The sequence below is a fragment of the Xenopus laevis genome, chromosome 8S, assembly GCF_017654675.1.
Source record: "Xenopus laevis strain J_2021 chromosome 8S, Xenopus_laevis_v10.1, whole genome shotgun sequence".
NCBI lineage: Eukaryota > Metazoa > Chordata > Amphibia > Anura > Pipidae > Xenopus > Xenopus laevis.
This window is the reverse complement of record NC_054386.1, coordinates 32,051,677-32,066,095: the sequence shown is the minus strand read 5'-3', so window position 1 is coordinate 32,066,095 and position 14,419 is coordinate 32,051,677. Positions and strand designations below refer to the sequence as shown.

General features: G+C 40.1%; 1 protein-coding gene across 16 annotated transcripts in view; it reads left to right on the top strand.

Annotated features, from left to right (window-relative positions):
• Nucleotides 1-8,377, top strand: part of ntng2.S (netrin G2 S homeolog) — a 59,341-nt gene extending 50,964 nt beyond the window's left edge. For 6 of the 16 annotated variants that reach the window (XM_041574461.1, XM_041574460.1, XM_041574462.1 and 3 more), the window contains 4 exons: nucleotides 565-639; nucleotides 3,163-3,330; nucleotides 5,214-5,348; nucleotides 6,827-8,376. In XM_041574461.1, the coding sequence (XP_041430395.1) occupies nucleotides 565-639; nucleotides 3,163-3,330; nucleotides 5,214-5,348; nucleotides 6,827-7,041 (593 nt within the window). In that variant the 3' untranslated portion in view covers nucleotides 7,042-8,376. Of the gene's footprint in view, nucleotides 1-564; nucleotides 640-3,162; nucleotides 3,331-5,213; nucleotides 5,349-6,826 lie in introns of all 16 variants that reach the window. The other 10 variants (XM_041574458.1, XM_041574457.1, XM_041574459.1 and 7 more) reach the window with 5 other exon arrangements.
• The last annotated feature ends 6,042 nt before the right edge of the window (nucleotides 8,378-14,419 follow it).

Sequence of the window (14,419 nt, the reverse complement as noted above, 5' to 3'; positions counted from 1 at the left end):
GAAGAATGTAAAGTTGCTTAAGACTTTCTTGTAGCACTTCCTGGTTCCTTTCTAGACCGTCCACTCTCAGGAAATGATGCATAGATGGTTATTGCTTCCCTAATTATGGAAACAATGTAATAAAAAAAACCCTCTCAAGGAATTATTTTCTGATTATATCAAGAAAATTCCATCCATATAATCTTCTTCAATCTTAATTAAGACATGGGGGTAAAATTATCAAAGATTGAAGTTAGAGATCACCGCAGTCCTCTAAATTGAAATTCCGCCACTCTCCATTCATTTCTATGGGATTTTTAAATGAGTATTTATCAATGGGTGAAAGAGAAAGTTTATCCTTTGATAAATGCGCCTTTCAAAATCCCAAAGACATGAATGGAGAGAGGCGGAATTTCACTCTAGCAGTGTGATCTCTAACTTCACTCTTTGATATATATACCCCTTAGTCTTTTAGTAGATATTGCAATTTCTGTTGGTCATATTACCTTGTTGAGTTTTTACTTGCTCGAGATCTCCTGTACAACTGATAATCACAACCCAGAAACTTCTTATCTTTTACCAAAGCTCCACCAAAGAGCTCCAGTCCCCTGGAACACTCTGCTGTCAAAGTCAGTGAAACCCTGGGCAAGAGTGTAAAAGGTAAGTGGGCAGCACAAAGACATGGCAGTTTCAAAAGGTTCAATTTCAATTAAGTCCGGAAATCTGATGATACAAAACTTTAAAGTGATACTGTCATGGGAAAAAAATTTTTTTTCAAAATAAATCAGTTAATAGTGCTGCTCCAGCAGAATTCTGCACTGAAATCCATTTCTCAAAAGAGCAAACAGATTTTTTTTATATACAATTTTGAAATCTGACATGGGGCTAGACATTTTGTCAATTTCCCAGCTGCCCCTGGTCATGTGACTTGTGCCTGCACTTTAGGAGAGAAATGCTTTCTGGCAGGCTGCTGTTTTTCCTTCTCAATGTAACTGAATGTGTCTCAGTGGGACATGGGTTTTTACTATTGAGTGTTGTTCTTAGATCTACCAGGCAGCTGTTATCTTGTGTTAGGGAGCTATAATCTGGTTACCTTCCCATTGTTCTTTTATTTGGCTGCTGGAGGGAAAAGGGAGGGGGTGATATCACTCTAACTTGCAGCAGTAAAGAGTGATTGAAGTTTATCAGAGCACAAGTCACATGACTTGGGGCAGCTGGGAAATTGACAATATGTCTAGCCCCATGTCAGATTTCAAAATTGAATATAAAAAAATTTCTTTGCTCTTTTGAGAAATGGATTTCAGTGCAGAATTCTGCAGGAGCAGCACTATTAACTGATTCATTTTGAAAAAAATATTTTTATCCCATGCCATGACAGTATCCCTTTAATACCATTCAAAAATAAGGTCACAGCATTATTGGATACAAGTTGCTAAATTGAGTTCTGCTACTATTTTAGCACTGATTGGAAATAAGAGTATTCCAAAAACTAGGCCTTTTCTCTCCCAGCCTATCATTTGATAATTGGTTCATTTATCAGCGACGGTTTCATGCAAGAAAAGCAAAGCACGGAGTGGTATAAGTACAAGAGTCTTTAGGGTGAGTGAAGTCCCAAAGGAGACTTGAATTTTTTGTTTTCTACTCTGCTCTTATTCCATCTCATTTCATTATTCAGCTTCCATCTGCATGCCTTTTCATTTCATTGCTTGTTCTCACCAGTCCCCAATAATGTGTGGGGTTGTCACTTATTATACTGGATATTCAAATAACCTTCCAAAATGTTCATATCAGCTAGTCTTTCAAATTTAGAAACAGGTGGAATGGAGGGGATGCAAAAAAACCCCAAATATAACAACAGGTTGAACAGATGCCACATTTTACTGGATATTTGTTGCTTGGCCAATAGTTAAATTTACAGTATATTTTGATACCTGACCCCAACCATAATGTGCAAGATATTAAGATGCTTATCCCCAGCCATAATGTACAGGCTTTTTAGATAGCTGTCCGTATATATAATATCCGCTATATTTATATGAATGGCCATCAGCCACAGCCAAGAGAAAAAGAGCTGACTTCATCTCATGGGATTACCCCAGCTATAATAAACAGGTTTTTAGATTCCTGGCCCTCATATATAATATACATGATGTTTAGGTGCCTGGCCCCCAGACATAATGTACATGATATGTCTGTTCCTGACTAGCAGCCATGATGTACTGGATATTTACAGTAGATGCTTGACCACCAGCATTGAAGTACAGGATACATTTTTTTTTTTGTAAGTTTTTCTTTATTTGATTTTCAATTTAACAATAGATAGTAAGATAGAAAGTTAGATGAATAGGAAAGAGAGAGATGAGCTTTCCCCACTTAGGGATTTAACAGTCATTAATTCAAGGCAGTGAAGTCTATTCCTTTCTACCGATCTGTTGAGCCTGTTTGAAGGTCGACCAACCAACGGTCCCATATTTTCCAAAACTTGGCTGGGCACCCACGTGCTATGTAGGTGAGTTTTAGTTTTGGGAACACTATCAGCTTAATCCAGAATTCAAGAATTGGTGGTTCCGTGGCTTTCCAGCTCAGGAGAATTGCTTTCTTTGCAAAGTGGAGAAGTTGTTGAAGTCTGTCTCCAGTCAAAATAGTCAAGCCTTCTGTATGTCCTAATATACAAAATTCTGGAGTCTGAATGTTGAGTAGTCCCAACAAAGTGTCCACGAAGTTGAGTATAGATATCCAATATTGCTGGATCTTAGGACATTCCCAAAACACATGCAAATAGTTACCTTGCTCAATATTACACTTCACACAAACAGGGTGTCCCTGGTAAATCTGTGCCAGCCTATGTGGTGTTAAATAAACTCTATTCAGAAAAGTATGTATGTATCTGTCTCTGGTTGAGATATTGACTTCAGGTATCTGCTCAAGTAATTTTTTACAGGCTCCCTCTTCTAAACGAGGGAGATCCTGGGCCCACTTGCTGCTAATATGTTTTATGGGGTCAAAATTGTCGTATAGTAAAATAATATAGAGCCAGTTTAGAGATTCAGAGTACAGGATATTTAGATGGTTGACCCCCAGCCACAAAGTATAGGATATTTATATACTTTACCACTATCCAGGGCCAGGATATATGGAGCCAATGTCTCTCTCCATCTAACAAGGCTTTTCCCATCTCCTTAGATTGTGAGTGTTATGGGCATTCCAACCGCTGCAGTTACATCGACTTCCTGAATGTGGTGACTTGCGTCAGCTGCAAACACAGCACCCGCGGTCAGCATTGCCAGCACTGTCGGCTAGGGTACTATCGCAATATCTCAGCTGAGCTAGACGATGAGAATGTCTGCATAGGTAGGTTGCACATTCTATGGGTGATTGGGTTACGAGGTGATGAGGTCCTTGATGGATTTTCTAACCTGCCCGATAAATATCTAGATGTTGTTTAGTCAGGCAGGCCATAAGAAGGGCCCCATATGTGAGTCCATTAGCTGCTCAGTTGGTCTTAGAAGCCAAGACCTAGGCTGTTTTTTGTCATGCATTACCATCTTTATATGAGTAAATTAGGTGCCCTGCCTTTACCAAACTGGTTTGTAATTCAGAACTTTCATATAGGCCCACGTTTATTCTTATAACTGAAGATTACTGATTAGGAACTTTTGCCACCTACTTCCCAAGAAGAGTTATAATGTCCTGTCCTTCTCTGTGTGACCTGTGCCTTCACTTACGATTAGTCTCCTGCAGGCCCGGACTGGCAATCTGTGGGTTCTGGCAAATGCCAGAGGGGCTGTTATAAGGTGCCATTGAAAGTCAGTATTTAGTAAGCTGGTGAGGGCTGATTGGGCCTCTGTGTACCTGAAATGCCAGGGCCTATTTTCATTCTCAGTCCGGACCTGGTCTCCTGGATGTCAGAGGACAAGGGATAATTCATTCACTCCTAGAGGAGGGCTCTCATAAACACATTAGGCTCATGCTATTAGGTGGTGTCATTCTCTGCTGAGTAATGGGTCACAGCTCACTCTTAATTTTTTCATAATGGTCTGTTTGCTCATTTGTACTGCTACAGTCTTAGCTAGGAAAACTGAAGATGATCAGGACAGAACAGCAATACATTATGCAGCTGGCTTCTTATTCTCAGCAGCAGGGTTACATGACAGAGGAGGCTGTAATTCTCACAGGGCTGTATGTAAAATGTCAAGAGCCTCATTTATCAAGGACTCGTTTGGTGCAACGAATGGAAAAAAATGGATGCAACTGTGTCCAAAAAATGGAAGATTTCCTCAAGGCTATGCAGTTAGTGTGATCCTTACTGTTGTAGTACCCCTAGTAGCACATAGATTAAGGATGAGTTAGATGGCGAAGATCACCTCCATGTAGTAGCATGACCCGGGCCGGACTCAGCTCTCGCCAGAATTCGGCAACTTCATTCCGAAGGTACAATACTCCCCAACATTCTATGTTTGCATCTATTGCTGACCAATATATCCACCTACCGGTGTCGCTTCTGGTAATATCAATGTGGCTTTATTAAAACACACAGAGCGACATTATTATGGCAGTGGGTGTACAGATAAAGCTTACGCATTTCGTACCTCCAAACACGGCACTTCGGCTCTGAGTAATTGTCGAGTTTGGAGGCACGAAATGCATAAGCTTTATCTGTACATGTACACCCACTGCCATAATAATGTTGCTCTGTGTGTTTTACTAAAGCCGGATTGATATTACCGGTAGAGACTCAGGTGGATATATCGGTCTGCGCTAGATTGAGCATAGAGTGTTGGAAAGTTTAGTACCCCTAAGCCACTATATTGTACAAAGAGTATCCATTCCACAACTAAGTGATGCGCATCTTGACAACAGGATTTTCATATTTGCTCCACTATTGATACAAAGTTTGTGCCTGGCGGCAGGAGCCAGATTTTGTGGCACATCAGCTGGAATTCATGGACAGCTATGCATCATGGCTTACAATAAAGAAGGCAAATTGCAACAAGTTTTGCCTACTGTTAATGAATGAGGTCCCATATCTAGTAGAGACAAATATGCTGTTCGGGTGGTTGTTCGGATAGGGGAATCCAGCGTCATGCTCAATAATATGCTGAGGAAAAAAAGTATGCTAATTAGCGTTGAATTCTCTAAGCAAGCAGAAAAAAAACTGAACAGATTCTTTGGCTTTGTATTACTTAATGGTTTCAAGGGCAAATGCTTAACTATGCAATGACCTTACCTTGCAGAATGTAACTGTAACCAGCTGGGCTCTCTGCATGACCGGTGCAATGAAACGGGCTACTGTGAGTGCAGGAAAGGATCTATCAGCCCTAAGTGTGACGACTGCCTGCCGGGATACCACTGGAGGCAAGGCTGCCAACGTAAGTACTGTCAAAAGTGAACTGACCAACAATAGGGAGTGAAGTTAGACTAGTCAATGACTTTTCTAGACCACAAATGTTTCTATAAGTGGAAAAACAGACATCTATATGGATTGAGTGGAAGGAAAGCAATCTGAAAAAACACACATCTCTCTCAGGGCTCCCTTGCACATAGATCTGAGGGCTTGGTCGACTTACCCTAGCGCATTCAGAAGAATATATAACATATATCCATAAACAGATATTTTTTTAAATACATTTTTCCATCACAATCGACATGAACCCTATGTGGTGCAAAATTAGATCTGCTTCATCAAAGAGATGGATACGTTCCCCATCACTGAACCCAAATGAACAGTGTTTAAATAAAGTGCATTGCTGACCATCATAGGGCTGATTTCTGTAACAATCAGCAGTGGACGGATAAATCCATATATTGATGGAAGGTCTATAGGAAGCGAGGGTATAAAAATGTCGCCTGTTAATTCTATATGCTCACTGTTATAGATTTTTTAATTTTCTGCCATTCCATTAGGAAACCAATGTTAGAAGCAGGCTTACTTGGGAAAGCCAACACATTTTTTTTTTAAGGCAATCATGTCTACAATCCAAGCTAATTCTTTTGTTTCAGCTCTGGTCAGTTATTTAAACAAAACTTCCTGGATCTTGAGAAGACATTCAAAAAGATAAAAATGGCTGCCCCATCTGTCTTAGATACACTATGTGACCAAAAGTATTGATATCTGCCTGTCCAAAATCTTATTCACAAACTAGGGTTATTAATATAAAGAGTCAGCCATTCCATTCAACCATAAGAGCATTAGTGACATTTGGCAATGATGTTGGTTATCAGACCAGGCTTGAAGTTGGTGTTTCAACTAATCATCAGTTCAGTTGGGTTGATGCCCTATGTCATAAAAAATTATTTTGCTTCCATCTCATCAAATCATTCTGTATTGGGCATAATTGTGCTGAAGCAGAAAAGGGCCTTCCCCAAACTGTTCCTCAAAATAACAAGCATGGAAATGTCAAGAATGTTGTACTCTGTAGTCTGTTGCATTCAATTGAACTAGAGGCCCCAACCCAATCCCTGGAAACACAAGGCCTTTATTCTTTCTTAACCGCTTCACCATTGGCATTAGGAAATTAGGTAGTTCTCCTGGCATCTGCCAAACTTTACACCGCGCCAGTGATGGTTAGGGGTTATTTTTGCCTGATTACCCATTAAAAAAGGTTCAGAAAAAAAAAAATTCTGCAAAGTTTTTGTGCTGACATTGCTACCATAGACAGTTTGGAACTTCACTGTGTTCCAACTGCAGACGTCATTCTGGCAGAGTGGTGGAATATAATATAGTTCTGAAACATAACATTATATTATTTTCACATAAATCAATCTTTCCTTTTCCCTTGAACTTTCTTTTCCCTTCAACGTGCATCTCTTAAATGGTAGTTGTAACTTTTCTTCATATGTTTTGTAGCCAATGTTTGCGACGACGAACTCCTGATTTGCCAGAACGGCGGTACCTGCCACCAAGGACAGCGATGTATATGTCCAGTTGGCTTTAAAGGAGCCTTGTGCCAGGATGTCAAATGTGATTCCAGCCACAGGAACTGTGACTCTGCCTCTGGAGCTTTGGCCAGCTCTTTTTTCTTCCTTGTTTTCACTCTGACGCTAAGCGTGGTGGACATATAAATCCCTCAAAATGTGCTTGGCTGAGAACACTGCAGGAGGTGTGTCAACATGTCAGGCACGCCCCTATTATGGAGAACAACAGAAAAAGGGGCGGTGTTTGATAGTAACTCAGCTTCTGCAGTGCCTTATTGCCTTTTCACTTGAGACATATTAAAGCTTTCATAAGCCCACTGATGTCTTTGAAGACCATGTGCAGAAGATGCAATTATAATGGTCTATGGTGAACAATTGGCCCTTCCCATGAGAATGGCAGTATGGCCATCTAATCTGGGACTGGCTTGGGGAAAATCTCTAACCACTCTTTTGGGCTCTTGCCAGATGGCAATAGATGTGTTCACCAGTTTGATCAGTACTGAATTTAGAAAGGTGGTTGTCACTTTAATTTCTTCCTATAGTAAACACCTGCTTGGAGGGGGGGGGGTATTATCACTAAAGAACACAGAGAATGTTGACACTTTTTCATTTTAAGAAGAAAGGGGTCACCGATATATTTCAAAAGAGGACACTTAACTTCACCTTATTGAAACTGGACCCCGTGCCAAAAAAACATAAAAACCCCTAAGGACGTTCAAATAGATAGATTTATAAGATACAAAGATTTCTACTCCAGAATTCTGACCACATAATGACAGAAGGCGTATGAATCTGATTTTTTGGCTCTGACTGTTTGCGGTTTCCTTGTGTAAAGAAAATTAGCCGCCTGTTCAAACTGACACAATTCCAGCTTTTATTTAAGAGCTTTTTTTTTGGAATATACAGTCCCACTAAAAAATATACAGTTTCAGTGTTTTTTCTGTCATGAAGATTGTGTCACCCCTTCAACGACTCATTTTCTTGGTACCGAAATATGAAGGACTGATGAAGACTTTTGAAATGCAGGAATACAAATGTTGACAAATCATTTCACTGTGACAACGTGATTAATTGTTTTGCGGTCAAACTAAGGCAGTTTGAATGCTACTATGGGACTATTTCAAACTGAAATCACTTTAAAGGAATACTGTCATGGAAAAACATGCTTTTTTTTAAAAAAAAAATGCATCAGTTGTGCTCCAGCAGACTTATGCACTGAAATTTGTTTTCAAAAGAGCAACAACAAATTATTTTATATTTAATTATGAAATCTGACCTTAGGCTAGACATATTGTCAGTTTCCTAGGTGCCCCCAGTCATGTGACTTGTGCTCTGATAAACCTTAGTTACTCTTTTTTCTGCTGTGATATCAATCTCCTCTCTTCCCCCCCCCCCGCATTAGACCAATAGCAGAACAATGGGAAGGTAACCAGATAACAGATCCCTGGTAGATCTAAGAACAGCACTCAATAGTAAAAATCCATGTCCCACTGCGACTCCTTCAGTTACATTGAGTAGGAGAAACAACAGCCTGTCAGAAAGCAGTTCAATAGTGCAGCGCTGGCTCTTTCTGAAAGCACATGACCAGGCAAAATGACCTGAGATGTCTCTACACACTAAAAATACACTTGTACACCATAAATACACACACATTACACCATAAAAATCATGACAGAATCCCTTTAAAGTACCACAAGCAGACGTTAGTCTGTGATTATTATAGGGGAACGATACATGGGCAATGGCACCTGGTGTGATTTCAGGCTACAATTTTTAGAACCCATGGGGTGGTGCATAAATGCTCAGAATTGAGCATTCCAGTTCTCATGCAAATGCTTGTTGCTTGGAGTATAAGGGTTTGCATGATGGCTTTTTAGTTTTTTCGCCATCTCCTGAGCTACTAAAAATCATTATTTATATAGTGCTAATATATGCCACAGCCCTTTACAGGGATTATACATCAGTCCCTGCCCCAGCAGAGATTCCAATTGCATTCACACACACTAGGGTCAATTTTACCAGCTGCCAGTTTTGACAATGAAAAGGAACAAAGTATCCAAGAGGCACACACATTGACATAGCAAGAACATAAAATTCCTTCCAAATAGTGCCCTGGTTAGAACTGAACCTAGCACACGAGCACTGCAGTGCAAATCATGGGCGCCAAAGAGCCGAAGTTTCCCCATGTGACACTGCCCTTAAAAAGACAATTGCCAGGCCAAGAGCTGTAACTGCCACTTCCTTGTATTGATAGTGGGTAGAGACCCACGAGTGGTGATCAAAATGCCTTGTGTAACATCCACATGAAAAACAAAATTATCATGTGGGACTGCCTCAAATCAGTTACCAACACAGATCTCAAATATAAATATATGGATATAACAGAAAGGCAAAGTTTGAAATTAATAAAGCTATAAATATATTGTATATTGATTTTTTTGTAGAGAACTATTTTTGTTTCAATGTTCTATAAATGAGAAAGGGAAGGCTTTATCTTACAGACGTGGAAAATATCCAAAGTAAAGCAATTGTGTATTAACACTAAACCTTTGTCCGCTTCTTTGATTCATATCGTCCGTAATCTACCTTAAAGGGAAGCCATATTGTTTCACTTAGGCAGCATAGTAAGAGGGCATTCTTCTTATTATATACCTTGGTGAGCACATTAGACCAGGACAATAATCTGACTCTATACTGACATTTTATAGCCCAAAGTCATATGTGGATCTTGTAAGTATCTGAGTTTAATAATGAGCTCTGAGGCTTAAACTTTGATCCAGCACCAGATTCCAAGCTAGATACTACAACACTTCTTCCTCCCTAAGGAGCTTAGCCATCTATTATTTCTATATATGCTCAGTACCTGACCCCATTAGTCCTCTGACATTTCTTTTAATTGACCAAAGTACCAGATAAGAATAACTGGCAGGTCAATGCAAGGTATTCATTTTAATTTGTTTTTGTATGTAAAGGAGTAGTAGAGCTGTTAGACTATACAACTGCCAACAGGATACAAACTACGCCCACAGTATATATATATATTGTGGCAAGCTGGCGGCTTGAACACGTAACTTTTGGGGGGGATTAGTCAATGGTGGGCAGGCAGCATAGGACAAAGGAGCAGAAAGACAGGAACACACAGGCTTCTTCAAGTAAAACAGGTTTATTTTCCCACTTTTAAACAAACAGTCAATTAGGCACAGACACAGGGGTGACCATTATATCATACAAAGAAATCATAAAATAAAACCTAGCCCACTGGGCACTACCTTCAAACTTTGGAGCAGTCCCTGACTAGGCTGGGCCCCTCGTGGACTACCAGTCAAAACATAACAGTATTGGTTGGCTCACCCCTGTACTCACAGGACTCCTTCCTGGTAGTGTTTATTCAGCCTCCTGGCACAACTTTGTCAGGGTCACAGGCTCCCTCTGCTTCATGCAGAATCAGGCGGCACTCCCAGCTCCTCTGGAAGTTCCTAACACAGCCAGGTCTCCTACCTGCTGTGCCCTGCTGAAAGACACACTCTCCCATTCCAATTAACTTTAAATAGCCCTTCCACAGGACAGCTTTCCTGTGAAAGGTGAACTCCAATCTCTGGACTGGATCTGCGGAATGGAGTCCCTGGCTACCAAAGTCTTTAAACAGAGCGCTGGTTCTCTGTTTAATAACTCCCTTCCTGGAGCCTATCTCAGTACCTGGGGAGAAATTAAAGGCTAAAGTGACCTTTTTCCACATTTTCCTAGTCACTCTACCACAATATATATATATATATATATTGTGGTAGAGTGACTAGGAAAATAGATATATATATATATACTATAAAACACTTATGTACCGGATTACACCCACTATAAGGGGTGGCAAAGTGAAAAAAAAGATGATCCCACAGTAAAGAATTGTCACCAACTACTTTTCAGTGAAAATTGGCTTGTCAAGATCACATTCAAAATGTCCTGCTGAATGGCATTATGAGCAGCAATCAGCATGGCTTTATGAAGGATAGGTCATGTCAGACAAATTTGATTGCTTTTTATTATGAGGTAAGTAAGATGCAGGACAGTGGGGGCAGTAGATGTGATCTATTTGGACTTTGCCAATGCGTTTGATACCTTGCCCCACAAACGACTGCTTTCTATATGAATGTCTGTTGGGCTTAATGAAGTCGTTTGCACATGGATAGGAAACTGGCTACAGGATTGGGTACAGAGGGTGGCTCTGTATTGGGTCCACTTTTATTTAACTTGTTCATTAATGACTTAGGGGAGGGTATTGTAAGTAATGTATCCGTGTTTGCAGATGACATGAAACTATCCAGCCCAATTACTGTACTGTACACTAATTACCAATTACAGGAATTCCATCCAGGATGTGGCATCCTTGCAGCAGGATCTGGGCAAACTGGCAATCTGGTCAGCTAAGTGGCAAATGAGATTCAGTGTCGATAAATGTAAAGTCATCACTTGGCATGTAAAAATATCCAAGCCACTTATACCCTTAAAAGGACTTCACTAGGCAAATCCATTATGGAAAAGAGTCCTTGTGGATCATAAACTTGGCTGTCGCAAGCAATGCCAGTCAGCAGCTTCAAGGGCACTGGTAAGGTCCCATATAGTATATGCCGTACAGTTTTGGTCTCCAGTGTTCAAACAGGACATTATTGTATTAGAAAGGATACAGAGAAGGGCAACTATGCTGGAAAAAATGTATGGGAAATCTTAGCTATGAGGAAAGACTGGCCAAGTTGGGGATGTTCACGCTGGAGAAGAGGCGTTTAAGGGGTGAAATGATAACTATGTATAAATATATAAGATGAGCATATAATAACATAATCCAGATAGAAAGATGAGTCCGGCTAAATGTTTGGGAGTCGTGAAGATGTGGAATTCTCTCCCTGAACCAGTTGTACAGGCTGATACATTAGATAGCTTTAAGAAGGGGTTGGATTGCTTTTTAGCAAGTGAGGGAATACGGGGTTATGGAAGATAGCTCATAGTACAAGTTGAATTGTGGTCAATTTGAGAGGCTTCAAATTGTTTTTTTTTTTGCCTTCCCCAGGATCAACTGGCAGTTAGGCAGATTATATATAGACTTAAAAAGGTTGGACTGGATGGACGTGTCTTTTTTTAACCTAACTTACTATGTTACATAGAGCTTTTCATTATGAAGACAAACATAAAAAAAGCAAATTAGCCAGGTGATGCCGGTATAGGGAGATTTCACAGTGGTTTTGGGACAAGGGCCCCATGTCAGTAGGAGTTTCCAATAAAATGCAATAAAAGGTAGGATGGCCAGGTTTGGCCACTGCTGGTTAAGAATACATCAAGTGTCCCATGAGTCATATTCTTTTAGGGAAATTCATGGTCAAAGAGATTTTAGTATAATGCAGACATTGCATTTGGTCTTTACCTTTTCAATAATCTTTTCTACTTGGATACAGCAACACTCTTCAACTAAATAGGCTGACCAATTTTTAATACTTACCCCCCTAGTTGCTAGGGATATTAGCAAGAGTTTCCAAAAGCTGGTCAATCAGGTGTAGGTAAAGGACTCTCTTTTTGTCCTCACTGTGTCAGGTTCCTCAAACAGAGCATAGGAGCCGCCACTTCTCCTTGTCTTCCAAAATCTTGCAGCTGCAGAACAAAACACAGTTGTTTTCAGAATAATAGCAGTCCGACATCACTAACCTAATAAATTACTGTTTCCGGTAGAAATTCATTTCTACATGGCAAATAATTTACAAGTATGTGTAGTAGAGTAATAGTTCCACATAATAATAGCTTGTTCCAAATAATAGCAGCTTTCTACATAATAATAGCTTGTTCCAAATAATAGCAGTGTGGGGTTCATGGCTACACAGAAGCTTGTTTATATAAACTATAGTAGTCCTTATCTGTTATCTACTGTGTATCCTGTGTTTGAATGGCTGCCCCCATTGCTACACAGCAGCTTGTTTATATAAACTATAGTAGAGTTTCTGAAGCAAACACACCAGTTGTACCAGTGAAACACAACAGTCCATTATATTTTCATAATTTCAAAACACTTTACGGAAGGAAAGAAGGAGCAAATGATGTGCATGCTGGTGCATTTCTCTCTGAAAATCTGAGTAAAATTCCAGACATTGTTCAGAAGAACAGCAGAATTTGATTGAAAAGTTGATTGGAGAGGGAAAACATATAAAGAATTGCAGAAAATGATAGGCTGCTAAAATGATCTCAAATGCTTTAAAATGGCACCAAAATCTGAAAGACCTGAAAGAAAATGGAAAACACCCTTTAGAATCTTTAAAAAAAAATCACCAACATGGCAAAGACTCAGTCACTGATCAGCTCCGGGAAGAAGAAAGAAGGTGTAAAGTTACCTGTGAAACTGTTACAATTAGAAGGTGCCTATGTGAAGCCAAGCTATCTGCAAGAAGCCCCCGCAAAGTCCCAGTGTTGAAAAAAAGACGTGCTGAAGAGCTAACAATTTGCCAAACAACACTTTGACTGGCCTAAAGAGAAATAGCACAACATTTTGTGAACTGACAAAAGCAAGATTGTTCTTTTTGGGTCTAGGGGCCACAGACAGTTTGTCAGACGCCCCCAAACACTGAATTCAAGCCACAGTACAGAGTGAAGCCGGTACCATGATATGGAGATATTTCTCATACTAGGGTGTTGGGCCTATTTATCCCTTACCAGGGATCATGGATCAGTTTCAATACATCAAAATACTTGAAAGGTCATGTTGCCTTATGCCGAAAAGGAAATGCCCTTGAGATGGGTGTTTCAACAAGACAACAGTATTTATAGTATTTATAATGTCAACGTTTCTGGCCTCCATGCCATGGCTTTTATCTAGAATGCCCTTTAAATACCACACATGCCCCAAACTCCCACATTTTAACGGCTTACCAGACCCCAATACTGGCCAAGGGTAGGAGTTAGGCATATGTCTGACCTAATCCAGGACATTGCGTTCCCTTCAATAGAACAAATGAGAACTGAACGACAAAACCCCTCAATTGAAGTGTATAGATGCTTAGTCATGCCTTTAGGGCCCAGTTTAGCTCCCTCTCTATTGCATGTTACAACTCAAAGATAGAAACCAGACTTTGGAACCCTAAGCCAAAGAAACTCCTTTTGGACCTATATAGAGTCTTAAGGTCCCCAAAGACTCAAAGATCTTTCGTTGGTGAACGATCGATTTCAGTGCAATCCGTCAAATTATCGTGAGGTTAGTGGGAATCGAACAATCGTGCATCTTACGATTTTTCGTCCGACATCTGTCAGAAAATTGATCGGCCAGGCTAAAAAAATCGTATCGGCCCCAGTGCAATCTATCTATGTTTGCAGGGCCAAGCAGGCAGCTACCCTCAGTTCTCCTAGCAATATCGCATGAAATGGTCTTTTTAGTTGATGGACAAATCGTACATTTAAACGATCATTTCGAGATAATCGTGGTCTCACAATAATGAAAAGATCTTTTAAAAATCCAGGACCTAAGCCATATACTCGTGCATATTCAAAATGGACCCAATGC